Raw genomic sequence first — 26,058 nt, 5'->3', positions numbered from 1 at the left:
GTGGCTCTGCTTACTCCAGCTACTATTAAATTAATACAACAAATATCAGATGTGTTTGTCTCATCTGTAATATAGAAAATGTAATCCTGATGGTCCGTCAAAGGAGCCTTAACCATGAATCAGCTTTTCGTTATTTGCTGATTTCAGTCTTTAAAGCTAATAAAACGCCTTTCTATTGCCTCAAAACTTTAAAAATATCGATCAAACCTAATCTACCAGTACCATAGGCTCTTTCATTGGTGCTTACTTTGGTGTCAGGATGCTGTGCAGGCCTGGTGTTCTGGATGCTGAGTTTGAAAGAGGCAAGCCAGGAGAGGTGTATTTAACTAGACTTGTGCCTGTGCTTGGCTTTGCAGGCAGCATGGTATCAAAACATAGGTGAGTGTGCTGGTTTGGGCTGGGATAGAGTTAATTTTCTTCATAGTAGCTAGTATGGGGCTATGTTTTGGATTTGTGCTGAAAACAGTGTTGATAACACAGGGATGTTTTCGTTACTGTTGAGCAGCGCTTACACAGAGTCAAGGTCTTTTCTGCTTCTCGCCCCACCCCACCAGCAAGTAGGCTGGGCGGCGGGGGGGGGGGGTGGGGAACAAGAATTTGGGAGGGGACACAGCTGGGACAGCTGACCCCAATGGACCAAAGGGATATTCCATACCATATGATGTCATGCTCAGCATATAAAGCTGGGGGAAGGAGAAAGAAGGGGGGGACGTTCAGAGTGATGGTGTTTGTCTTCCCAAGTAACCGTTATGCGTGATGGAGCCGTGCTTTCCTGGAGATGGTTCAACACCTGCCTGCCGATGGGAAGTGGTGAATGAATTCCTTGTTTTGCTTTGCTTGCGTGCGTGGCTTTTGTTTTGCCTATTAAACTGTCTTTATCTCAACCCACGAATTTTCTCACTTTTACTCTTCCAATTCTCACCCCCATCCCAACGTGGGGGGAGTGAACAAGTGGCTGCGTGGTGCTTAGTTGCTGGCTGAGGTTAAACCACAGCAGTAAGTTTGCCTAGCTCCTTTGTACTCCATTGCCTGTCTGAGAAACAGACCTAATCTCTGCTTCATGGGGCTTTTCTGGTGGTTTTTTTTCCCCTCTAAGTCACCTTGTAAAGGGATTTGAAACCATCAAAATGAAGTGTGAGAAGCCAAATGTATAGCAGCATGTGCAAGAACTGAGATCCTGACAGAGGTCAACAGATGTGTGAAGAGAGCTGCTCCTGCTCTCGCTGAAATGACTTCTTAAAGGGAGAGAAAGCTGGTGTTTCTTGGTAGCACAGTTCAGAGCATGTACCTGGAAGCGAGCAGTTGGTGATAGGCTTTCCTGCCGGTGTGACTTGGAATACATCAGGTCTCGGCCTGGTAGTCAGAACATGGTGTGACACAACTGCCAGCTTGCACAAGAAGCTATGCTTGGCTACCTGAAGAGTATGTGGACCTGTGGACATTTGGGTTTGACCCCTGTGGGTTTCACCAGCATCGCTGTGCCTCAGTAGCGCCCTTTCTTTTCCAGACTACTGAAGCACTAAGAAATGAGAAGTGCCAATGGAATATGTAAACTCTGTTTTGTGAGACAGAGTTATTTGGCTTGCAGGGATCCTGATCCCTTTCTGCCTTGGGTAAGTCCCCTAGAGCCAGCCGGCAATGTCTTGTCCCACTGAAGGAAGACATGTCTCAGCATTTTCCAACTGATGCATTGGATTGGAATATCTAAGCTCGGATGCACTTTAATCCTTGGTCATATTAACTGCATGCTGCTCCTCAAATAGCAAATGTGCCCATGCAGAATTCTAGGATCTTTTAAAAATGATGCAGGCCTGAAAAATTTTGACATTCCCACCCCTTTTGCATTCTCAGTTTGGAGCAGGAATATTTGTAATATATTTTAAGTGAGCAGGACAGTATTTCAGCTGTAAAAGGATAGTGTCTGGCTGCGCATGTGTGTCCTTGTGAGGTCCTGGGTAGAGCCTGTTGTGTAAAATAAGCTGCCATCCTCTTACCTGTCTGAACAAGACCTGCTTGCTGCAGTATTTCTATGGATCTTAGTCTCTAGAATCTTAAGAGCTTAATTCTCTGTATTAATGCTGGGAAGAGGATTCCAAGATCCTTGAGAACAAGAACAATGAAAACACTTGCTCTGCAATTGTTTCCTGGCTTCTTAAAGCTTACTTGAGTGGATCTGTAGCCAGAACAGCTGGCTAAAGGTTGCCGTTCAGCTGGGTGGTAAGTGTTGAACAAAGGAGATGTAAGCAGAGACTAATGCAGACTATTACGTTTCTTTGCAAGTTACTCAGGTTATGTTTCTGGCATGACAGAAATTGGGGTGCTTGATGTTTGTCTCCTCATTTAATTTCTTCTTGCCTTGGAGCTTACCTGAGAATGGGACCCAGATTAGATTGTTTTGAGGGAATTGGCTCATAAGCTTTGGAAAGTGAAGAAGTACTCTTCCTGTGGCTTCTACCATTGCTACCCTTGCCTGGAGGCCCACTCTGATGCTTCAGTGACATTAGAGGACAGCTCTTCTCCCCTGCTTTCTCCCTGAGCTAACTCTCTTAGGCCAGTACAGAGCCCTGCCTTTAGCATGTAAGTGCAGCAACGAGTACATCCACATGTTGTTCTTTTCTTCCCAGGCATGTGCAAAGCAAGTGTAAGAAACTGCTTGCACAGTTGGTTGTTCGTGTGATGCATGCGTTCATACCTTACTTAAGCAGCTGTCTCTGAAAAATGCTGTGCAGGGCTTCTCACTCTGGCCTCTCCTGCACAGATGCCTCTGTAGCTATGTGCAAAATGGCTCTGTTTGTCTGGGCAAGAGCATGTGTAGGTGGGTGTCTCCCTCCACTTCTCCTTTAAGTGGCTTGTGATTTATTTTGGGACTGACTTCGGTGTAAAGTGTCAGCTCAGAGCAAAACGCTCAAAGTTGAGGTTGAAAGCATCAGGGTAGGAGGCTGCTTGCTGTCCTGAAATGCTGAAATAACTTGGGTGAGGTGAAACATCCAGTGACCAAATGGAAACCAGTTCCTTCCTTATAGCCATTGGCTGATGGAGGTTTACAGACCTTGGAGGAGAGCGCTTCTGGCATGAAAGGTTTTCTCTAGGAACAATGTCTTCACTGCTTTTAACCTGGACAAAGGGTATCTGTGTACTGAGCTAGAGTCTTCCTGCCCCAGCTCCCATTTTGTGCTTGGAGTCCCTTATAGCTGTGGATGCATCTGTTGTTATTCTCGACTTCTGTCGGGCTTAATTAAAATACAGGTCTTTAATTTTTAATTTTTCCTTCCTGTTGATTCGACTGTCTCTGCATGAGCAAGGTCTCAGTGCAATTACTGTGCTCCCTGTGGAGAAACACACATTTAATTCAGTGAGGCAGACTCTTTCTTGGAGGGGGTTCATTTTCCTGATCTTCCTACTTGGAGGGATGCAAAAGCAAAACATCCAGTGAGTAAAGAATGCGACACTTTATGTGGTTGTTCTGGACATGTTTGCTGGATCTTGGTTACCAAAATGTTATGTTCCTTGCAGATAACTGCCTCCCTGAGCAAAGAGATGGTGATGAAGCTATTCAGCACAACTTGTGTTAGCAGGGCGAGTCGAAACCATTGGGTCAGGTCCAGGTTTCCTCTTTAAAACTGCATTCTTGCAGCAGTGATATAAAAAGATGAAGAGTTTTATTCCTGTAGAGCACATTAAGCTGTCTCATGATTTGTTAACCCGAGAACAGGGTCAGGCAAGTACCTTGCACCTCCTCGCCATGGGGGGGACATGTGTGACCGGAGGGGATGCAAGCTCCTCAGCAAGCACTGCCTGCTGCTGTGTGGGACCCAGCTGTGCTCCTAGCAGGGCGATCTACTATGAACCTTCAAAAAAGGGTGGATATCTTGGCTCTCAGATTTCCATTGCCCTTATTTAACACTGCTTTGGGTAACTTGGAGTTTTTGCTAGCTTAACTTGCCATGTGCAACCATAGGTCACTGCTGAAACAAACATGCAAAGAAAGGGTTTGTCTGCACCTCCTGTACTGCAGTCCCAGGCTTTTTATAGACAGCTCAAAATACTTCAGCCTCTTTCAGCTCCAGACTTGAGGCTTCCTCAGTTCCCTTGTGTGTGTGCGCTAGGTTATTTTCTCTTTGTTCACAGAGATCATGTATGTATGTATTAGAAACTTCCAAATACAACCTTGTTCTTTTTTCAGGTCTTTCCAGGTCTACCTGTGTCTGTCCTGTTTTTCTTACCAATGGTTAATCTTAACAGGCTTGTTGATAGAAATGTTTTGTGAGACCAGTCCCTTCCTGATCCCTGAGACTTGACAGAAGTACAGCAAAACCTAGGCAAAAGATATGTGTATGGAAGGAGGTGCCGCCATTATCGGAGGCAGTTACGGCAGACAAATCCTTGCTGTACTTGCAGGCGTGAGCAGTTCAGGATCCTTGTGCTGGTAGCAGGGGCACCACGCCGATTCTGGATGCAGAGACACACTTGGAATATGCCTTTTCATTATTATTTGAGTAAGGTATGGCCCCTTTCTGCCATATATTCTGAAGGTTGCTTTGATTTGTAAGCTGCAAACTTAGACTGAAGACCCAGAACAATAAGTGTGTTGAGTGTAAGAGAGATTTGGTGGGATTTAAACTCTGTCTGATTTTTATTCCCTGCCCCCCCCCAATGGAGAATATAAACATTTCATTGTTTTTTTTGTGTGAAGCGCCTTTTAGTACCAGCAGCCCAGCAATGGGGGATAAAGAAAGCAGATGTGTCCTGTGTCTTTTTTAACTGCTTTTGTTTTTCTGATCACTGTAAAGGAGGCTTTTAAATTTTTTTAATTTTTTTCCCAAGCAGCAAGTGCTCCACAGGGCTTGATCAAAGCTCATAAATGATGAATTGAAGGAATGCCCGGCAGAGAACAGAACGCCCTCCTTGTGCTCTGCTGTGTGTGCTGAGAACACCATTGTTTCTTCCCGTACCTTTTTCATCCTTGAGCTCTGGGCTGGAGAGAAAAGGCCTTTGTTCCTTGCCTGTCAGCCGAGACAATGCCAGTGTGTTGTCCTACCTCTGCTCTCAGCACCTGACTGGCCGGAGCTCTGTGGGTTTTGGCAAGCTGAGCGCAATTGTCCTCCAGCTACAACGTTACAAAGAAAACAAATGGCATCACAGCCTCCTTCCTCCAGATCCTGGCCCGGCTGCTTCACGGCTGTGGCTGCCTGAGTCTCTGCTCGCTGTTTTGTTCAGGATTTGGAGGGAAAGCTGGTGGCCTCCTGCACTCTGGGTTGAAGGATGCAGCCTCACTTGACTTCCAGTGCACAGGGACACTAGGGTTTGCAGTCCAATGCGTTGGTCTGTGCTCTCCTGCTTCTGCAGGTGCTGGCTTCGCTCAGGGGGAGGCTCTGCCCATGGGTGAATGTGTGTTTGGTTCCCCCCCCGCCAGCCCAGCAGCAGCTGCAGCTGTCCTGCCCGCTTCTGCCGTCCCTCCTTTGGCACCCAGCGCCTCCAGGCTCGCGCTCTCTAGCACGTTTGTCTTGATGACACTGTGCGCAGCTGCTGATGGTGTGACAGAGGGGAATGCAGGCCCAGGCAGACCCAGTTTTTCCACCTTCCTTGTAATTTCTAGAGCATCTCTGGCTGCGCTGTCTTCTGATGCAACACTCTGCAAAGGAGAGAGCTTTTTGTTCTCTCTTTCTGTTGGTTTTTGGGGGGCTGATTGCAGGAACCAGTGCTTTGCAAATGAGCACGGAGAACAGATAGCATGGGCTGGGATGGAGGCTGCCAAGGGCAGGTTTGGAGAGGTGCTTGAGTGAAGAGCATAAGAGCTAAGACCAGCTCTTCCCTGTTCCTAGCCCTGTGCGAGAGGGCAGAGTTCAGGCAGAGCCACAGGTGTTTCTGGATGAGGCAGGCAGTAGTTGCTTCGACATCTGCCACTGCTCCTGTTGGGAAGAGCCTTCAGCTGCATCTCTCCTGCCGTTTTCATACCAGGCAGATTGTGTCTACTTCAGGCATTGTAGCAAAGCAATGTTTCAGCTTCCCACCATGGTGGAGAAGGTGGTGGAGCTCTAAGTCACTCTTGCGGTGGTGACTTGCTGGGTTCCTGGCACCAGTGTGGAGTCGTGTAGTTCAAGTGTAGGCTGCAGTCAATGGCACTTGTGCTACTGCTGCCTGGACATGCACCAAAATCCAGCGTCAGCTCCCCTTCCCATCTACAGCTGGACTTGGCCGCTTCATGGACAGCCCTTTTTCTGGGAGAAAGCTCTGCAGTGGATTTCAGAGGAGCCACACTGAGGCTTGCTAACCTCCCATGGCAGAGACCAAAGATGCCTGTACTGTGGGTTAGGGACCTGACAGAAAGGCAGTGCTGGCTCCTGGCCAGCATGATGGATGATGTCTAGTTACTAGAGCCCACCTGGCAGCTTTCTCTGGCCTCTGCTTTCCTCAAGCTGAGCTGTCTTTGCTTTGGGTTTATCTTTCCCTGAAGTTTGTTTCTAGGCATGCCTTCTTAATTACACCAGCTGGTCTTAACTTCTGTGGAATTGTGACAGGGCCAATACTGTGGTCACATTACCTCAGAGCTTTAACTCAGCTGCACCTAGTCCATACTTCATCCTCTCCCAAGCTCCCTGTGCTGGAAGGCAGAAGTGCAAACAGCTTTAACCAGAACAATGTAGCATTGCCTGGGTGAAGAATGTGATTTACTTGCATATGTGTGGCATGTGAAAGCCAGGGCCAGAGGGCACTGCTTGAGTCCTCTCCTTTCTTTTTTTTTCTTTTTTTTTTTTTTTTCCTTTCCCATTAGAGATGCCTGAGCCACTTGCTAGTACTTTTGTTTGGGGGTGAGGAGGAGAATGCATGGGTTGACAAGAGGAGGTGGGAGTGAGATCTTTGGGAGCCAGGAGTCTGAAACTGAAAAAGCCAACAATCTAGGAAAGCTTTGTAGACAAGTTTAAAATTAGACTGACCCAGTGCTTTTATATTGCTGGAATTTAATTCCTCTGACCCTAAAGGTTTTGGTCTGACTCGGAGCAAGAGTTCCCAGGCTGTGGTTGGTGGAAGTCTGTGCTGTGAGGCGTGCTCATGTGGTTGTGGGTCTGTATCAAACAGAGATGTACGTCCTGTCCACCTCCTTGTGTTTGTGAAAGGTTGGAGAAATTCAGTCTGAAAAGCCAGGGAAGCCACACATTTCTGCTGTCTGTGTCTGTATCAGTGTGTGGCTTGTATCCTGGAGCCTGTTCATCCTCAAACTGGGATACTGCTGTGTGTAAAAGCTGTTCAGACCTTTTCCTTTTTCAGGCATGATTGTAATTTTCTCTTCTGTTCCTGTTTGCAGGTTGTGCAGCTTGACATTAAAGAAACTGGTAGTCTTAAAGGAATTGGATAAGGAGCTTATTTCTGGGGTCATTGCTGTCAAAATGCAGGTAATTGCTGCTCAGTTTTAAGAATTAAATGTGTTGCTTGGGTAAAAATACTGGCAGATGCTGAAGCTGAGCTTCACCTCCGTGTGAGGGTCCATTGCAGCCATGGGCTTCTTCTCAAGTACATCAGGGCATTTTGGATGTGTGGAGAGTCTCTTGTGATCCTTCCCCCATGTTCCTACTGAATTTCGCTGTTGTAAGCGAAGAATATTGTTTGCTGAGGGCTCAGCATGAGCTTATCTTATGTAAAAATGCTCTTTACAGATCATATGCTGTCACCTCTTCTTCCTGAGCTGTCACTGAATCCAAACCTGATTCTCTATTTAACATGCTTCAGCTCACTTTAGGGCTGAACATCTTGGTAACTTGGTCCTGGTTTTGGGGGGTCTGGAGACTGGGCCTTCCTCTGCTGATGGGCAGCTCTGCTATCAAGAGTCCAAGTCATTTTGTAGCCAGGTGCTTGTCAGTGGATTTGTAGGGTGCCTGTATGTTTTAATTTGTTTCCATAAAATACAGCTGTCATTCTAGGTAAATAACCCACTTGACGGCATATGTTTGAGCAGTTTAATTAGGTGCCTACATGTAGGTCACACTGCTTGGAGGTAGGCCAGGAAGGAAGGGGACTCAGTTCCACAGTGCGTCATAGCATCAGTTCGGCTCTCACCACTGCAAATGCTGAAGTACTTAATGAGTAAAAGCCTAGCAGACCTATAAGTAGAAAAATACCATTAACGATGCTGAAAAGCAGCTGCTTTTCAAATAAAGAACCTGGCAAACCCCTGCAGAGAGCTGGTTGTGTCAAAGCACACAAGGTCTAGCTTGGAAGTGAAATCATGAAGGCTTTATGGTGCAAGAACATGCAACTGAGGATTTAACCGGCATCTCGCATCTCCATGAGCAGTCCAGCTGGGGTAAAAATGTGTCCCCTCTATGTTGGAGGGGGTTCACGCACCCACAGCAGGGAGCAAAAGGCAGGGAATTGTTTCACACACCTGGATTCGTGGGAACCTCAGAAGAAGCACAGCTGCGGGTTCCCAGGCTGTCAGATATTGCTTATCAGGGCTGAAAGCTTTCCATATGTTTGTACTCCTAGGTGGTGGATGCATCACTGTAAGGGCCTGAGGCTTGTCAGTGAATGATCTATGCCCAGAGCGTGTCAGACTTGGGTTGGAAAATTCAATAGCTTTTATTAGAGCAAAGCCTTCTTTTCCTGTCCTGGTTACTGGTCACTGCTTACACTTTTTTGGGGTGAAAGCTTGCCCCAGACCTGTGAGTACAAAGGGAGTTTTAACACATAGGACTTTCTTGTCTATTTTGGGTACATGTTGTGATCTGCCTTGCTACAGTAATCCAGATGCTGGAACCTGAGCTGTTCTGCAGTCCTCTATACCAGGGCAGATCCTGAAGAACTGGAAGGCAGAAGGACTTGCCCTGTTTGGGGTGCTTATCTGCCAAGTCCCAGGCTGCAGCTTGCATCCCAAGACCATCCTTATTTTGCCCTTGATACCTCTGTCCAGTTGACCTAGAGGAGACAGGGGCTGGGATGACTACTGTCCCAGAGGGTGACTCACCTTGGGTGTCCCTTGTGCTGAATCAGCACCCATATTTCGCTGCGATGTGCTGTTTAACAGTGGGTCAGTAGCACTGCAGCTGTCTCAGACACAGGCAGATTGAAGCCCTGTTATTAGAAGTCCCTTTACAGCTTGCAGGTTATGATGATGATGCTGACAAGCTCTTTCAGGGACACTTAATTTGCCAGCACTCAGGTTTCTGATGTGGCTATTGTTTGAGGCTGATGATACTGGATCATCAAATATATGATCTCTGTCAAATGACTCACTCTCTTTGTATGGGGAATTGCAAAAAAGGTGTCAGACATTGGAGTCCTTCCAGAGGGGATGACTGAATTCAGACCTAATGAGAGCATCTTACCTGCATTTCCCATGTCTCCTTGCAGCCTCTTGAACAGTGATGTTCAAAGAGTTGTCAACTGTATTTCCCAAGCCGTTGCTCTATTTATCTGCTGTGGTCTTTTAAAAGCAGCTATATTTGGTCTTTCATTAGATTTCGAGTTGCATAACAAGTAAAGCAAGATTGCTGCTATTAGGAGCTTTGCACCAATGGAACAGATGCCGCTGTTGCCAGCAGCGAGGCTAGCTGTGCTTTACTTGCACGCATGCTGCTTTTCCTGGGGGGGAGCACTTCGCTTTCTCACCCTGCTCTGCTGTCTGTCTTCTGATCTGCTGGAGCTTAGGCACCTCAGCTTTTCCACAGAGGAGCCTGCGCTGTGTTGTGCAGGAGCTGAAGCACCACTGCAAATCACAGCATTTGCTCTGGCTGCCTGAGCAGCGTTGGGGAGGAAGGCATGTAAATGAGTCTCTGCCTCTCTCTCATCTCAGGATGCTATTTGAGGCTGATATGGGCAGACCAGATTTTCCTTTGGATGTAGCTGGGAGGTGTTTACTCCCCCCAAGTCTGTCTCGGATTTCCCAGATGCTGCTTTTTTGAGAGCTACAGTTCTGTGCTTCTGGGAGATCAGCCTGTCTGGACAAAGCCAGATCTGCAGCCTCAGCAGAACATTGAGCCAGGGACCTCTGAAACTTGCCACTGTGTTTGAACAGTGCAGAAGGATTTGCTAGGCAGCAGTCTGTCAAGCTTTCCTACTAGTTTTCCCTGAAACATTCCCTGAAATGAAATGCTTACACAGTAAATAGCCCAGTAACTTGGTTAGCGTACAGCAGCCCAAACAGTGTTGATTTGGAGTTGCCCTGTAATACTATCAGATCTCCAGACTCCACTGTGATGCTTAGTAGATTTATTTTCTTTTGTAACCCCAACTACTCGCAGTTGTTTAAACAGGTTTAAATCTCCACTTTCCCCAGGGAGGGGTGAGTGCACAAAAAGAAAAGACCAGTCTGTCATGGCTAACACTGGAGATTTAAGCATGACGCTGCAGCCTCCAAACCCAAGAGATGATGAGCTTTGTACCTGTTGGCTGAAGTAAAAATATGAGACTTGAACTTGAGGGGAGGGCGTTGACTCAGGGCTTTTGAATGCTGGAGTTTGGCAGAACAAAAGCAGCTTTGTTGCAGTTAGGGACGGCAAATATTCCCAAACCTTTATTAATCAAATATGTCCCTTTCATCTCATTAATATTTCACAGAAGTGCAAGGTCAGACCCATCCGTTCACTTTCTCTGTGGTAGTCTCTGACAATGTTTCCTGGTTTTTAGTAAATAGGACGGGGGGTGGGATGTAAGGGCTGGCTTCTGGGGAATTCACCCGATGGACTTTGTTTCTGTACAGGGCTCCAAGCGCATCCTGCGGTCTCACGAGATTGTATTGCCCCCGAGTGGACATGTGGAGACGGAGCTTGCGCTGACCTTCTCCCTGCAGGTAAGGTGGGATGTGGCCTTGGGGTGTGTGTGCTTGCTGGACTTGCTGCTTTGCAGTGAGCAGAGGTGCGTTTTGGGTCTGAGGTGAAGGTCCTTCTAGTGCTGCCAGAGATACTTGTTCTTAAGGCAGTCCCAGCCATTTCTTAAGAGCTATCTGAGCTCTTTTGGCTTGTCTCTGGGCAGTCAGATGTGGGGAATTTGAGCAAAAATGGCCTGGATGCTTCCATGATCTGGGGAGGGGGAAGCCCACTAGGAAAGCTGTAATATAAACCCATAGAGTTGTTCTTGGTACCAACCCTGCATCATGGAAGGCAGATCTCTAATCCTGACTTGTGTCTGGGCGGAACAGGCAAGTTAGACACTAGGTGCAATTTTCATGACCTCAATGCAACAACCAAAATTTGTCTGAATTGCCTCTCAGCATTGAGGGCCTGGAGCAGGGTGCTGGTCTGCAGTGTTAGGGGACCTTCCTTGTGCATCCTGTGTTTGGAGCCCAGGAACACGAGGACTTTGCTGCAGTCTGTCCTCTTCGTGTTATGGCTGTGGTAGGAACTGGAGCAGAGCAGAATGGCTCTTTTTTGCCTTTTGTGTTGCCTTATGAATAGGCACGGGAGGCTGGCAGCTATGGTGGGTAGCATGGAGTATCAGGCTGACGGAAGACAGTAGTAGGAATGGGACAGTTGAACCTCTGATTTGGAGTTGCCGAAGGAGGCATCGTTTGGGGAAGCAGGAGCAGTATGCAGACAGTTACTCCTGGCTCTAGAATCATAGGAATAGCTGGGAATTGGAGCAACTGTATTTTATTGGTTGCTCTTTTCCACAAAGCATGCTGCCCTGGTGCTACGTCCTAAGCAGGGAAATAAGGTAAATAGAGGCTGGCTTGCTGCGAGCAAGAGGGAGGATCCTGCATGCATAGAGCAGAGCCAGGCAGACACTCAGAAGCATTCATATCTGGATTATCTGTGTTTTGGGACTTTTGGTTAGATCTTGAAGTCAAGAGTTTGATCTGGTAAGGAGAAAGGCTCAAGTGATGATGTGAGACAGACTGGTTGTTACTCTGAGATCTGTGCAGACTCAAAGCAGATAAGATTTCACTGCAGACGGATGATAACCCTGCGGCTGCCCAGACAGATACGCAGGGGGCTGATGCTTCTAGTTCTCCTGATGCAGCCCACAGACTGGGTTAACTGCAGCACTGCATCCCCTCCTTTGTGAACAGGAATAACAAAGCCACGTGCCAGGAATACATATTCATGGGTCCTGGGGCTGCAGCTTTCCCATGGTTGGGAGGAGAGCTGTAAGATGAGCCAGGTCTCCCTCTGCCAGTCTTGTGTCAGCAAGGAGCAAGTATTTCTGCAGATCTTTTTGGAATTAACTGGGAATATTTTTTTTTTTTCCTGGGACTCAGAGCAATGCTGCAGCAGGACACAGAGCATTGCCTTTAACTCGATTTCCCCTGAAGGGGCTGGGAATTGAGCCAGAATAGGGGAGAGCGATGTCCGTGACACTAAGCCTTCAGAAGAGGTGAGCAAGCTTAATGCAGAGATGTGCTGCTGGTCTCTGACTGCAGGAAGGATTGGTGGTCTTGGATGCTAAGACCTGGAAAGCCTTCCTGAAATGGCAAAGCAGGATTTTTGTGACAGCTTTTATTGTTTCTTAATTGGACAATGGCTGGATGCTACTCCTAGCTAACAACTGCAGCTTAAGCCAGATACAGTCTGAATTTAGTGCCTGGGATATATTTGAGAGTGGTGATGGGCCACAAAGTAAAAGCATGTGGGTGTCACAGTACAAGAAGGTCTTAGTGTCTTGCAGCAGCCAGTATCTCCATATTGCACTGTCAGCTCTTCAAACTGTATGCCTTGCTTTGTGCTAGCTGCGTGGATTTGCAGCCCCTTGTATCTTCACAGTCATTGCCTTCTCAGCTGCTTCTCCTGGGTGAAATTCTTGTCCTTTGCACAGAGCATTTCCTTGTCAGAGCTAAGCTAGAAAGGTGATGGTGCAGGCTGGCATAATAGCAAGCAGCCCATTGTGTCTGGCAGGCCTCTGCTCAAACAGAAGGGAGGAGTTTCCTGTTGCTCTATTACACAGCTGGGGTAAGACTCGTGTTAGTGGTGTGTCTGATCCTGTTTCGCCTTGGTAGCTAGGACTAGACCAGTGGTAGTCTTTCTGGCAGGTGAGCTACCCATCACCCTTACTGCTGGAATGCCTGCTTCTCCTGGCCCTCTGTGGGTTTCACAGGATCAAGTTGAAATTCCCCAAATATTCCAAGCACAACATCACAGCTCTCCAGAGCACTTAATTCCTGTGCTGAATCTAATAAACCTTTCCAGATGGAAGGGGTTACATCACTGGGGCTTCAGAAAGAATGTCTCGCCCTGACTATTGCAGTTCTGGTGTTTGTGATGGCCCCTTCTTGTCACCCCTCAAAGGTGCCTTGGGGTGCTTAGTGCTTCCTCTAAAAGTCTTGTTTTCAAATGTTTTGAGCCAAACTGTTTTTCTCTCCAATCTCTGTCATGGACTGACAATTACTGAAAAGTTTTGGTCAAAACTGTTCTGTAGAGTTGATAAGCCGTGGCTGGTGTTAAAAATAGCTTGTCTGTGCTATGAAAATGGCTCAGCTTTTCTTCTAGAGGCCCTTGCTTTTAATGGAGGAGCTGAGTGGCGTGAGTGTCTCTGCACCTTTCTTTTACCATCTTTGTGAATGCTCATCAGAGGTGGCCAGGCAACACACCTTTGAAAAACAGAAACTTGCACATGTATGGTCTTGAGCTGTCCAGTTTAATCCCTGAAAACTGTACACATTGAAATCAAGCTGGCCTGGGACCAAGCGTGACTTTGGACTTCAGTTGCAGGCTCATACTTAAGAAGCCTTGGTGTGGCCCAAGTGCTTTGAGCTGAGAGCAAGGAGTCCCTCTCCCCTGCTGCCCTTCCAACACGTGGAAGGGCCCCAGAGGCAAAGAGATGGTAGATTTGAATGCAAAAGGTGCCTCTGGCTTTTTGAACCCCTCTTGCCCCTTCCCCCTAATGACTTTCTTCCATCCTTGTTTAGGGAAGTTGCACATCTGTGAAGTCACAGGTTCCATTTGTGTCTGGATGCACGTGTGTTTTGAGGTTAATTACATGGACTGCTGTTCCTCTCTTCTGCAGGGCCACTTCCTTGTGCAATGCACAGTAGATCTTGCCCTTGCAGAGCAATCAGTTAATTAGTATTCTGCTCTTTTGTGTGGCCACTGCTCCCAGCTCTCTATGTAGCAGTCAGGCTCACTCTGGACTGCAAATGAATATCTTGGGGTTTGTGGTGGCACTCAGCATTTGTATTTATCAAGTGTTTTGATCGGCAGGAAGTTATTTTCATAATGTCCCAAGGAAAAAAAAGAGATGTAGGTCTTGCCTGCAAGAGAAGCATCCTTCACTTGGGAATGTCCTGTTTGAGATCCCTGCAATTAGGTTCTCCTGTCTGCAGATTACTTAGTGTTACATATTTTGTATATTTGGAGCACGTGTCCCTTTCATATCTCTTCTCAGGATGAGACTGGTCAGGTGGCTGCTGTGTCTTTTCTTAAAGATTGCTCTTCCATTGCACGGCTTCTTCCTCCCACAGCTGGTGAGCTGGGCCCTGGGGACTGTCAGCACTCTGGTGACTATCCTGGCAGAAAGCAGGACCTGATGCGCTAACACTCTGTGCAGATGAGCAGGGCAAGCTGAGATAGCATGGTTAGCCCTACTCTTTCCCTAATAGTCTCTGCTTGACTTCACAGCCTCTCTGTTCTTGGGGAGGTTTTGGGGACTTGTATAAACAAATGTATTTTCTTGTATGGAACATGTCTCGGAAGGATTTATGTCTTTGCAACATAGCCTGGCAGTAGGACAGGGTTTTTCTTGACTTAATTACTTAAAATACAACCACTTTGAGCAACAGAAGTTTGAGTGTGTTAATACTGGAAAACATTGACAGTTGCAAGAGCCATGTGCCTGAAGGAGACAGCATTGTCCTGGAGAGAATCATTGCTTGACCATGTAGGTCTCTGTGCTTTAGCAAAAGAGGCATCAGCAAATCCTTGGCCTCTTCATAGCTGTGCCTCTCTTCGCTTGCCATTCAGAGCACAATAGACTCTTAAACGTGTGGAGTAGAGGGTCAAACACTGAGAAGTATCCTTGTGCTGGAGGGAAGGCAGTGTCCTGCCAAGAGTGCGGGTGTCCGGGGCTGTCCCTGCCACTGCATGCTGCCTGCTGTTTGTGCAGGGGCAGCCTGCACCCTGGGTGGGACCTCTGGGGCTCCAGTTCTGAGCAGCCTCTATTTAGATGTTAGGGGAAGCATCTCCTGGAGGCTGCTCATCTCTATGGAACTGGGCTTGGGCTCAGCCCTTCCCAAACTGAACAGCTCCTGTGTGCCCCTGGATTGTTTTTCAGTGTGTTTGGCTGTGGAAACAAAAGCCCAGAGGTGAGCTGTTTAGGCAGAGATGAAGGCTTCCTTGGGATAACATTGTCCACTGAGTGCGAGTTAGCTGTAGGCACTTCTAAAAGCCCCGGGGTTAATCCCTAGGAATGGAGTTTACTTGTGAAACAGGCAGATTGGGAGATAATGTCAAGAGATGTAATAAACTTTTCCATTGCGTTTCCAACCACAGTACCCTCACTTCTTGAAGAGAGAAGGCAACAAGCTTCAGATCATGCTGCAACGGCGGAAGCGGTACAAGAACCGAACTATTTTAGGCTACAAGACTCTGGCTGTGGGGTCTATCAACATGGCTGAGGTGAGCATCGTTTGACATGATCTCTCTTTACAAAGGTGGACGTTTTTCCTTCTCTTTAAACCCAGTGTTGTCACTTTCCTCATTGAGAAGTACCTGGCAGGATTTCATATCGCTGTCTTAATAACTGTAGTCAGTAGTCACAGGTTTTTTATATTTTAATATATTTTATATTTTTAATTTTTAAATATTTTATAATTTTTTATATATTTTATATTTTTTATATTTTTATATTTTTTAAACAGGTTTTACTACTGAGTAATAATATTGGACATTTTCTGGATAGTATCTTGAGATCTAAAGCTTTCACAAGGCTAGCTTATTACCTTGTGAGGGTTTTGTTGTTGTTGTTTGGTTTTTTTTAGAGTTAGGGGGTCCATATCATAAGTGCAGAACAAGACAGATAGGGTCACTCGGGCAAGACTTCCAACCATAAGAAATGCTAAAGTTAAAGCAAGGTTTGCTGTGCTTCTCTGTGCCACTGTATGAGAGTTCAGGATCAAGTAGTTTCTCTCATTTTGCTTGAAACACCCTTTGCAATTCTTATTTCATGGCTGTTGGTAATTTAGGTGGACTTCTATTCGTGAGAGGTAAATGATAAAATTTTTAGACTTACATCTGAAAATTAATGCTGGAATCAAGTACGGATAAATTATTCACTAAGGCTTTCTGAATGGCTTAGCTCCATGCTTCATTATTTCATGCCCTGTTTAATCTCTGCTGTTTCTGCGTATTTAGAGATGGGCTTAGCAGTAGCGAGTTCAGCTTAACACTGGTATTTTTCATCAGCCTGCATTCTGTCAACAAATCATTTCCATCCAAAATAAGCTAGTGTTATGCTGTGGTGAGTTATTACTATATTAAAAAATTCATTATAAAGACCACTCCTTGTGTGTGAGTTCAGCTTCCCTTAGACTTGCAGTAAATGGTGAACTCCCCATTTGAATTGGCCAAATTCTGATTTGTGGTGTTGTAGCTAACGTTTTTCCTGTACTGTGTTTGATTTGTTTAAGAACTAGAAATTAAATACTGCTGTAAGGCAGAAAACATGTGGGAACATTAATTAGACCCATTGGTGAACTTCTAAGTGTTGGGCATTTGCTGCTGCTGTGTGTGGTTTTTCTTATGTCTTTCTGTAATGTCAGCTGACTGAGGTTAGAAGGTCAAAAATTTTCAAAGGTTCACTATGGTAGGAAATAGTTGCTCTCCAGCTCATCTGGAATATTTCTGAAATTGAAGACTTCAGGAAAACAAATTTTACAAGCCCCCCCCCCCATTATAGTATAATGACCCCTAAATAGCACTGACACATTTCTTAAAAGAAAAAAAAAAATTCTCTTAGCTGTTGAAACAAAGCAATGAATTGGAGCTATGACTCTGAGCAGAGTTTAAGTGCTGGGGGGCATATGTTCCTCATCAGCTTAGGTCTTTTTAAAGCCACGTGAGGAGCTGACAAAGCAGCCTGGTGTGTGTTAGAAAGCTGAGGTGCAGGTGTGGGGAAGTGCTTTCTGACTTCTGTGGGGCAAGAGAAGAACCTAAGTCTCAGGTTCTGGGGAGAGCCCTGTGAGCTGTGAGTGGCAAAGGAGGGAGAAACCCACACTGAGATGTCCCTCTTCCTCCACCATTATCTTATTTTTGGTGACCCACTGCTTCATTACCCTGGGGTGGCCAGCTCCTCTGAGATTCAGGTGCCAGCTTTCTGGAGCAGGGATTTTTGCTTTAGGAAACACGTTGCATGTGTATCTCACCAAGAATTTTTGCCTTTACTGACTCTTCTGCTGGGCTTTAACACAAAATTAAGTTCCTTAATTAGACGTTCAGAAGGTTGGTAACTTGATAATTCAAATCAGTACTGTGCCGTGGGAGCAAATACATAGTAATGAGGTAGTCAAGTATTGTGCTTCAAGGATGAGCTAATCAACTGTCAAGATCAGAATGCTTTTTCTTTCCTTCCATCACTTCCATTAGTGGTCGAATAAAATCTCAACTAGCATTGTGTATTGCCTGCAAGCAGCTCCTGCAGTTGCAGAGTGTTGGCTTGCTTCTGCGCTTGGAAATGTGGAGTAATTCTGTTAAGATAAATAACTCTTCTAGTGTGCAAATGACACAAGTTTAAATACATTTTAAATGCAGACTTGTACTGCTTAATTTCTGTCCCAGGTCATGCAGCACCCAACAGAAGGTGGCCAGGTTCTGAGCCTTTTCAGCAACATCAAAGAGGCTGCAGTGAAGGTAGCAGAAATCTGGATCTTCTCCTTGTCAAGTCAGCCAATTGACCATGAAGACAGTACTATGCAGGCCAGCCAGAAAATCAAGTCTACAGGTAAGAGTACAACCACATGCTCTGAGGACCAATGTCTTCCTGAAATAGCTGGAGTTAAACCCCACCTGGGCTTAGATGCTTCCTGGGACAAATGAGGACTGGTTTGCATAAGTTGCTGTGTCTATAACTGATTAATGCAAAGAAAACCCACTTTGCAAATCTGTTGCTGTTGCTGTGTAAGCAGGGAGTGTGACAGGACTGGGGGATTGAATTGTCAAAGCTTCTCCCGCATATCACACCAGGCCTGAGCCATCCAGCAAGGGTTAACTGTGTTCTCACCAGTGCTCTTCTAGTGTTACTGGTGGGTGTGTTGAGAACCTGTAGCTTCTTACCTGGCTAACGGTGTTGTATTCAGGAGAGTCACATTTAAGCTACTCTTCCAAGTTCTTTTTCCTTTGAGTATTCTACAATAAATCTCATTCACTTAGATGAGACCTGCAAACCTGCAACATTTTTTTGCTGTGGACTATGGCCTGGTTTAATGAGTGTAAATCCATGGTGTTGTGCACTGTATAGGGAGGTCATTGGGTTTCTACTCATGCTACTCATGACAATCTCTTTGTGTGGTACCAGCCTTCTGCTTGCTGCTAGAAGAGTGACCTGTTGAAGGTAGCGTACACAGGTGCTTGTGTGTTGTTGCCTGAGGCCAGGCAGCTCACCTGAAGTGTCATTTCAATAAAGGGTTTAGACTCTCCTGGCATGTCTTACTTGCTCCTTTAAGCCAGTTAAGCCCATGTTAGAGGAAAAAGTAATTTCCTTTGTGGAGAAACCTCTTTACTTGCTGCTGTCTACCAGGTGGTTCCTACCAGGGTAAAACAGCGTGGTGTTTCAAGGAGCCTTATCTGTGTGCTGGTCCTTCCTTCCTATTAGATGTGTTTCTCCTTGTTCCTTACCTCCAGGTGGTTCCCATCTCACTGGTTCTAGCACAGATAGAAGATAAACTAGCAGACATCTCCTTGTGTGACTCCTTTCTTAATTTGTGACTGTTAGTTGGCTTTCTCTGCTACTGAGATGAGACTGTCCCCTCACCTTAAAGGAGTTTCACAGGATCTCTCCCCTCTTTCCTTCCCTTTCAGACAACTATTCCGAGGAAGAGTACGAGAGCTTCTCTTCTGAGCAGGAGGCCAGTGATGATGCCGTACAGGGCCAGGTACTGTTTAGGGCATGGCTTCTCCCTGTGAGAGCTTCAGTAGAGCGTGTACACTCTCAGCTCATGCTTGAAACTAAAAGCCTATTTCTTTAGCTAAACCATGACAGTGAGAGACTGTCACCAAGTGTTTAGCTGCAGTGGCAGAAGGCCTGCACAGTAATCCATTTCTTCCACCAAGCTGTGATTTCTCTGTTCATGTGTTTGGACTTGAGCTCCCTTTAAACTGAAACATTAGCATCCTTGTGTGTTTCTCTGCTTAATGGTCAATGCATCAACTGATTGCTTCTGTAATGCTGATTGCATTCAAAGAGCCCAACTAGATCCCCAGCTGTAATTAAAGGGCCAGTGGGGTCTGAGTCAGTCTTTAGTCTTCAATACCTTCTGCAAAATAGGTCATTATGGAGAACCCCCTGGCTAGATGAGAGATGCTTTCGAGTTTGGGTCTTATTTGCCTTCAGACTCTGGCATCATCTGCCTTCCACCTCTTGGAGGATACTGAGAAAGGAACCCACTGAAATGTGGGGCTGTGACTATCCTTATTTCTCGAATGTAGAACTAGGGCTGTTTTGCTTCTCCCAAGTTGTTATTCCTGGCTCTCTGCAGACCTGGTTCACTTAGTTTTCCCTCTGCCATCATAACTGCAATTAAGGCAAATGCTGAAAGCTGGAAGACGGAGCAGCAGGTTCATCTTCATAGAGGGAACATTTTTAGCACTTAAATGCTCATGTGTCCCCAAATCGCAAAGGTAACACATGAATCCTCTTTCTGTTCAGGATTTGGATGATGATGAGTTCGAGCTGGGGAAGCCCAAGAAGCAGCGGAGATCGATAGTAAGAACGACGTCCATAACCAGGGTCGGTGGAAATTAGTTTTACTAACACTGACGGGGTTTGGCCAGGATGCGAAGTGCATGTGACTTATGGGAGCAGCAGTACTAGACATGCTGGCCCAGCAGAGAGCTTGGGGACATGGTCACAGCATGTGAAGAGCTAGCAAAAACAACCAGTTCAGAGAGTGGGGCTGTCCAAGGTGTGTGTATGTGCTGTCTTGAGTGTCCTTTGGCTGCAAGGTTAAGGAGATCCAAAAATCATGTAAGTGTATGAAATTCCACCCTCATTAAGAAGCCAGTGCAGGATCCATGCTCATAAAAGTCCTGAAAGTAGCTTTAAGTGAAGAGAAGCTCTTCTGTTTGTGCTGTGTATGGGAGAGGCCAGTGGGAAGGTTTCAGAATGAAGTAGCTCAGTCAGGGGCTGAAGCTTGACAGATAAACCTGAGGTGGTCCATGTGGTGCTGAGGCAAAAGAACTAGCTGGATATTGAAAGCTTTGGGAAGCTGCATGCAGCTATCCACCGTCTCACAGCAAGCATGTGTATGCCTTCAAAGCTGCACTTCTGTGTGGAACCGTCACTTGTGCTTGACCATGCCATAATGCAGCTTTCTGCTTACAGAAGTGTTTATGCATGTCTGATGACAATAACTCAAAATCACTAGGATGGGCTAGGTCTCTTTTTGGACTTAGGAGTAAGTTTGGAGATCACTGTACCTCCTGTGAGGCTATTTATGAAATCCATGTTTTGATAAGGTCTGAAATAAACCCTATTTTGACCTGAATCTCACACTAAAAAGATCCTGTCTATGAGACCAGGAGCATGCTAGACCATATCCTTGGTGTCCTTAGTATTGTTTTCAAGAGTCAGTGACCAGCCAGGACAAAATACACCACTTGGTTATTAAGCAAGCAACTTCCTCATAATCAGAATAATGTCTTTCTAGCCCTGACCTCTGAACTGATACTGAATCTCCAGTGTGTGGGGGTGGCGCAAAACTGGGTTTGGTGCTACCAGTTAACATCAGCCCAGCTCCAAAACAGGCCTCCTGTCTGCCAACTGTCAGCCACTCAGGCCGGCAAACAGCTCTTGCCATGTCACCTTAGCTACTGCATGCTGTGTGTCCTCCCTCCACAGACTGCTGTGCTGGTCCAAGGTGGTCTGCGTGATAGACAGTTTGGCTTAGCATCCTGAGCCAGAAGACAACTCTCGCTGTCATGAGAGCATCTCGACCTCACAAGTGCATTGGGGACAGAAATAGGGCAGTCTTTGGAGAGACTTGTTTGAGGCCTGGTGAATTTATATCACCTAAACTTCAGCTGTCTAGAAGGTGGTTGCAGCTCACAGAATTTGAGTTCAGAGGTAAAGGGCTACGTTTGGAGACACAGGGCAGTATGAAGTATCTCAGGCCAGAGTGGGAGCAGGCAGTTGGACTTGCAAGAAGAGCTCACATGAGATATAGGGGGGCCAGCAAATGACCACCTTTCTTTGCCCAAGAGTGGCCTGGTGCCAGCCATTTTCTCCTTCCTTTCCTCCTGAAACAGGGATGCCACCTCGAATGCTCTGTACCAGCACTCATGCCTGGGCCCTTCTCATCTTCCTTTTCTTCAGAGTGTGCATATTAGGTTGATCAGTGAAAGACAGAGAAAGGCTGGGCAGCTTGTGGCAAATCTTAGCTGTTTGGTCCTGCAAGAGAGAGGGAGCTCTTGGGGGCAAGTAAACACGAGGGAAGTGCAGCAGTTTGGCTTGTGATGTTTTAGACTTGGTGCATGCTGTGTCCAGGATCTGGGGTATCAGACTCAGAAAGCATTTTTCTCATAGGCAAATGCTAAGGTTAAGCCCCACAACTTTTCTACAGTGCTCCTAGTCAAATAAACGAGCCTGCTAGGATGAACTGCAAGCTCCTGGAAAAAACAGTGCTTTGTTGGTAGAGGACACATTTGTACTTCGGGTCACAGGGTAGATGCCTGTGTTGGCTCACCTTTGTTAAAAATCAGAAAAGTTGACTGTTAAATGCTTGCCAGAAATATATCAAACAGGCACAGGAGGTGATCTTGCAGATAAAATAATTAGTTATCCACTGTGTGTCCCACCAAGAGTGGTGTGCCATCCATCAGGGCCAGAAGATTTGTAGTGCTTGCTGGAGTGGGACCTAGTTTGTTGTAATGCAGGAAAGAAAGTATCATAGGTGTGGAAAAGCTGATTTCAACATAAGAACAGCAGAGGCTTGGTTTGTGGTGCCAGGAGTTGTTTGATATGAAGCAGTAGCTACAGCACCAGTGTTAGATGTGTCTGGGCTTCTTGCATTCTGGGAGAAAACAGTTCACTTAATGCTTTACTTATATAAAAGTGCCTTTGACTTGCAGCAACAAAACTTCAAACAGAAGGTTGTGGCATTGCTGAAGAGGTTTAAAGTCTCTGACGAGGTAAGTAATTCATTCTGTAAGCCTTCCTGTCTTGTGTGTTGCCCTCTGCTTGGTGCATCTTGCTTTAGTCTTCAGGAACACACTCCTGTTTCTCCCTAGTTCCCTTCATCTTGTTTTCAAGTCTGCAGCGGATGTGACCTTTCATTGCACCCTGGCCTTGCATGGAGGCTTGAGGACCAACTTCAAAAATGTCATCAAACATTTTCTAGATCAAGTTCTATCAAAAGCAGATTTTGGCAACCATGTGCGTACCCGTTAGTTTTGCAGACTGCTGTGAAATTATCTTTGACCCTTTCAAAAGCAAGTAGTCTATGGTGTGTATTGCTTGTGAGGTTAAATCCCAGCCTGTTTGATCATCTTACTGGAACAGCCAGGCAAGACATGAAAAACTTGGATAGGGAACACAGATCCACAGGATAGTCAGCTGTCTGGTCAGAGCTGAAAATGAAAAAGATCCAGAACCCAAGAAACCTGTGTAATGTTAAGTATCTAATATAAAAACAGTTAACATCTCAATTGGCTGTATGGTTGTGTGCTGATTTTGTGGCTTGTGGGAACGAGTGAGTAACTCCTTACACTTCCAAAAAGTCCTGTTAGCTTTGCTGTTCTTCCCAAGTTAGCTCAGCAGAGTCAGCACCCATAGCTGAGGCTTCAGCCAGCTGAGCTGGTGCTCTTCTGGAGCTGCCATTCAAAAAGCAAGCTCTGAACTGTGCACAGCTGCCTGCTTGCTGTGGTGTATATGTGAAGCAACCCATGGAAGTTGCGTGAGATATCTGTTCTCTTCAGCTTTGCATGTGGGTGGCAGTTTATCTTTGTCCGGGTTTCAGGCGCCTCCTGTGGACATTTTTGTCATTTCTACCTGCTTGGGTATCAAATCAGGAGGTGTCATGGCAACTTTTTCAGTAAAACCCAAGACAGATTACGCTGTTGGGAGTACTGCCTTTCTGTACTCGTTCTAAGAAAACTGGGACTCCAGCAGGGGCCTTTTTGAAGCTTTGTTTATAGAATGGGTTTGAATAATGGACATAATCTATGGTTAACAGCTTGTTTGTGGATGCTTAGTCCAATAGGTAACTCCTGCTTAACCAAACATTGACAAGCTTGACCCAAAACAAGCACTTCTCATATTTAATGCTTCTGTTGGATATAGTATCCTTGCACTAAGAACAGAATCTTACTCCCAAGACTCATGTGCTGCAGTCCTCGGGGGAGCTCAGGTGGCATGGAATCAGTCTGGCTCCTAGCAGAGTCAGCGATGCCTGCTTTTGTCCTGTGTGTAGGTTCTGGATTCAGAGCAGGACCCAGCGGAGCATGTTCCAGAGGTGGAAGAGGACTTGGACCTTCTGTATGACACACTGGATATAGAGAACCCCAGTGACAGCGGGCCAGAAATGGAGGATGATGACAGTGTCTTGAGCACTCCAAAGCCAAAGTTAAAGTAGGTGTGGGGTGGCTGATGCTGGGCCAGAGAGAGACCGTGCACAGTGTCAGCATGGATTAGATATTTTTTCTGTTCCCACCCCTCCATCCTGGTTTTTTTCCCACCTCTTCACCTGGTGTTGAGACCCAGTATGTGTTGTTACAATGTGAATGACTGCTTGTGAGCTGGGGGTAGTGGTGGGGGGAGTCTAACTTCCCTTCAGTCTCATTTCTTCCTTGTTCCCTTTGCAGGTGTTCTGCCTGCCCTGCCACCGCAAGGGTAGGAATTGCTGACAGGCAGGCAGTAGAATTAAACCATACACAGGTGTTTTGAAGAGGTGGTAGAAACAGCTAGGAAATCTGTGCTAAGTCAGAAGGAGATGTGATTGGAAGCTGCAGAAGTAGAGGCAGAAGGGATGGAGAAGGCAGATTGTGTCTTTCTGGAAAAGCTGATAAGACGCTGTGTGGAAAGAGAGTCTTTGTAGGGATTAAGGAAGCAGAACTGTGCAAAACAAGGGAGTTTCTCAGGGCCCAAGGGGACTGACTACAGCACACGTAGATACAGGCAAACCTGTTCTGAGCCGACTTTTGTGGGCACTGATGTATGGGCAATCACAGCACTGTGGAGCTGAGCCAGGGATCGCTGGCTCAGGGTCTTGAGCAGATGCAGAACCCTGAGCTAACAGAGCTGTGTCATGTCCCTGCCGAATAAAGACTGAAAACATGAGACTGTTTGAGCTTCATTCATGCTTCTGACTGACATGTGGTTGCACGCTCAGGCCTTCAGTGTTGTGATGGCTCTGAAACAAGCAAAGCCTACCGCTGCAGTTGATCAGTACAGTATCTGCTAAATGCCAGCTAATTACCAGGTGCCATAATATCCTAATTAATGCGGAATAACCTAGTTCGACTAAGAGCAGATTCTGAGTCTGGAGTGACTTGTTCCCTATCAGTGAGCCAGAAGATGTCAGGGATGGACTGGGGCAGCAGTGGTAAGTGATGGGGCTGGTGGCTTATAAATGTGTTTGGACCTTGACCCAATGTATTGGCAGTTGGTAGGGCCTACCTTGAAGGATTTGAAAGTAGATGCGTTGTGGTTTGAAACAAGCCAAAATGTTGTACTGTGCACACTGACAGCTCATGTCCTGTTCCCTGGAGCCAAGAAGCTAACTATTCTGGGACATGTGGTTGCTGGAATAAGAACTTACTGTGTCGGGTGCTGGGGAGACACTCTGTGGTTTGCTGTGTCCAGTTCTTGTGTTCGTATCTTGAAAGGGATGTGATAAATACTGATGCTTGTAGGCAGGTTTTTCCTGCAACAAAAGAAATGAGTTCCTTAAATTGTAATTGAGTCTTGTATCCTGGTGTGATGAGCTGCTTTTTTACATGGAAGCACAATCTGATTGTATGCACTACCTTATCTTATTGAGCAAATGTGTAATTGGATCCTAGGGCTGACAGCCAAATCCAGATGCAAACTGGAAATAAAATGCATATTAGCACCAAGAGTCACTTACCCACAGGAGCAGAGTATCAGTGGGGGGCAGAAACTCTACTTGCTGTATTTCAGTCAAGAGCTAGACCCTGTCCGGAATGGCATGTAGTTCAATCAGCATTTGTAAGCTGAAACAAGAATTGTAGTCTGAAACTTTGCACCTGGTGCCTGGGGTAGTGAGAACACAACTGCTTGTGTGGGGTGAATGTGTGTTCTGCTGTGGGAAAATGCTGGACCGATATGCCCACCCTGGATTTTATGGAAACAAGAGCTGCTGTTTGGTGTGATGTGTGAAAGCGTGCAAGTGTTCCTAGTAAGACCTGTGTAAATATGGTCTGCTGTGTGACAGGTAACATGTTGGATCCCTTAGATGGAGGTCGGTTGGTCAGTCAGTGTCAGGGCTAATCAGGGGTCCCCGGACTTTCTGGCTTCTCTTGCTGTCCTGGAGACCTCCCCCTCCTTTCAAAAATAGCCTATAAATTTTACTGGAATCATTGGAGAGCCGTAAGACACTCTGGGAACAGTCATATTACTTCGCTGTGAATGTAGTGGACTTCCTCTGTTAGTGTTTTTGATAACAAGAAAGAGTTTTTGCTTTTCTTATTCAGACCTTATTTTGAAGGACTGTCACACTCCAGCTCTCAGACGGAAATTGGTAGCATCCACAGCATCAGGAGCCAGAGAGAGCCATCAAGTCCTGTAAGTTATGTTTCAAGAAGGTTATCTATCTGCAGGTAATATAGCAGACCTACACTGTCTCTATTTGCATGTGTAAATTAAAGCACCCTCTTTGACCTTCTCCAAAGGCTTGGATGCAGGGGTATGAATTTTCTGCTAAGAAAACTTATTTGTTGTTTTGGTGGGGGGGGGTTTTTGGGGGGG

At 46.2% G+C, this 26,058-nt stretch overlaps 1 protein-coding gene across 1 annotated transcript in view; it reads left to right on the top strand.

Moving 5' to 3' along the window:
* Positions 1-7,346: 7,346 nt before the first annotated feature.
* The window catches only part of PACS2 (phosphofurin acidic cluster sorting protein 2), a 50,130-nt gene continuing 31,418 nt past the window's right edge, over positions 7,347-26,058 (top strand). The window contains exons 1-9 of the mRNA XM_010581094.1: positions 7,347-7,391; positions 10,694-10,783; positions 15,414-15,539; positions 17,697-17,859; positions 18,936-19,009; positions 19,783-19,863; positions 22,203-22,262; positions 23,543-23,700; positions 25,785-25,875. Coding sequence (XP_010579396.1) covers positions 7,386-7,391; positions 10,694-10,783; positions 15,414-15,539; positions 17,697-17,859; positions 18,936-19,009; positions 19,783-19,863; positions 22,203-22,262; positions 23,543-23,700; positions 25,785-25,875 — 849 coding nt within the window. The 5' untranslated portion in view covers positions 7,347-7,385. The remainder of the gene's footprint in view (positions 7,392-10,693; positions 10,784-15,413; positions 15,540-17,696; positions 17,860-18,935; positions 19,010-19,782; positions 19,864-22,202; positions 22,263-23,542; positions 23,701-25,784; positions 25,876-26,058) is intronic.

Source organism: Haliaeetus leucocephalus, unplaced genomic scaffold, assembly GCF_000737465.1.
Source record: "Haliaeetus leucocephalus isolate CR32 unplaced genomic scaffold, Haliaeetus_leucocephalus-4.0 Scaffold76, whole genome shotgun sequence".
Taxonomy (NCBI): domain Eukaryota; kingdom Metazoa; phylum Chordata; class Aves; order Accipitriformes; family Accipitridae; genus Haliaeetus; species Haliaeetus leucocephalus.
This window is presented reverse-complemented; position numbering and strand designations above follow the sequence as displayed.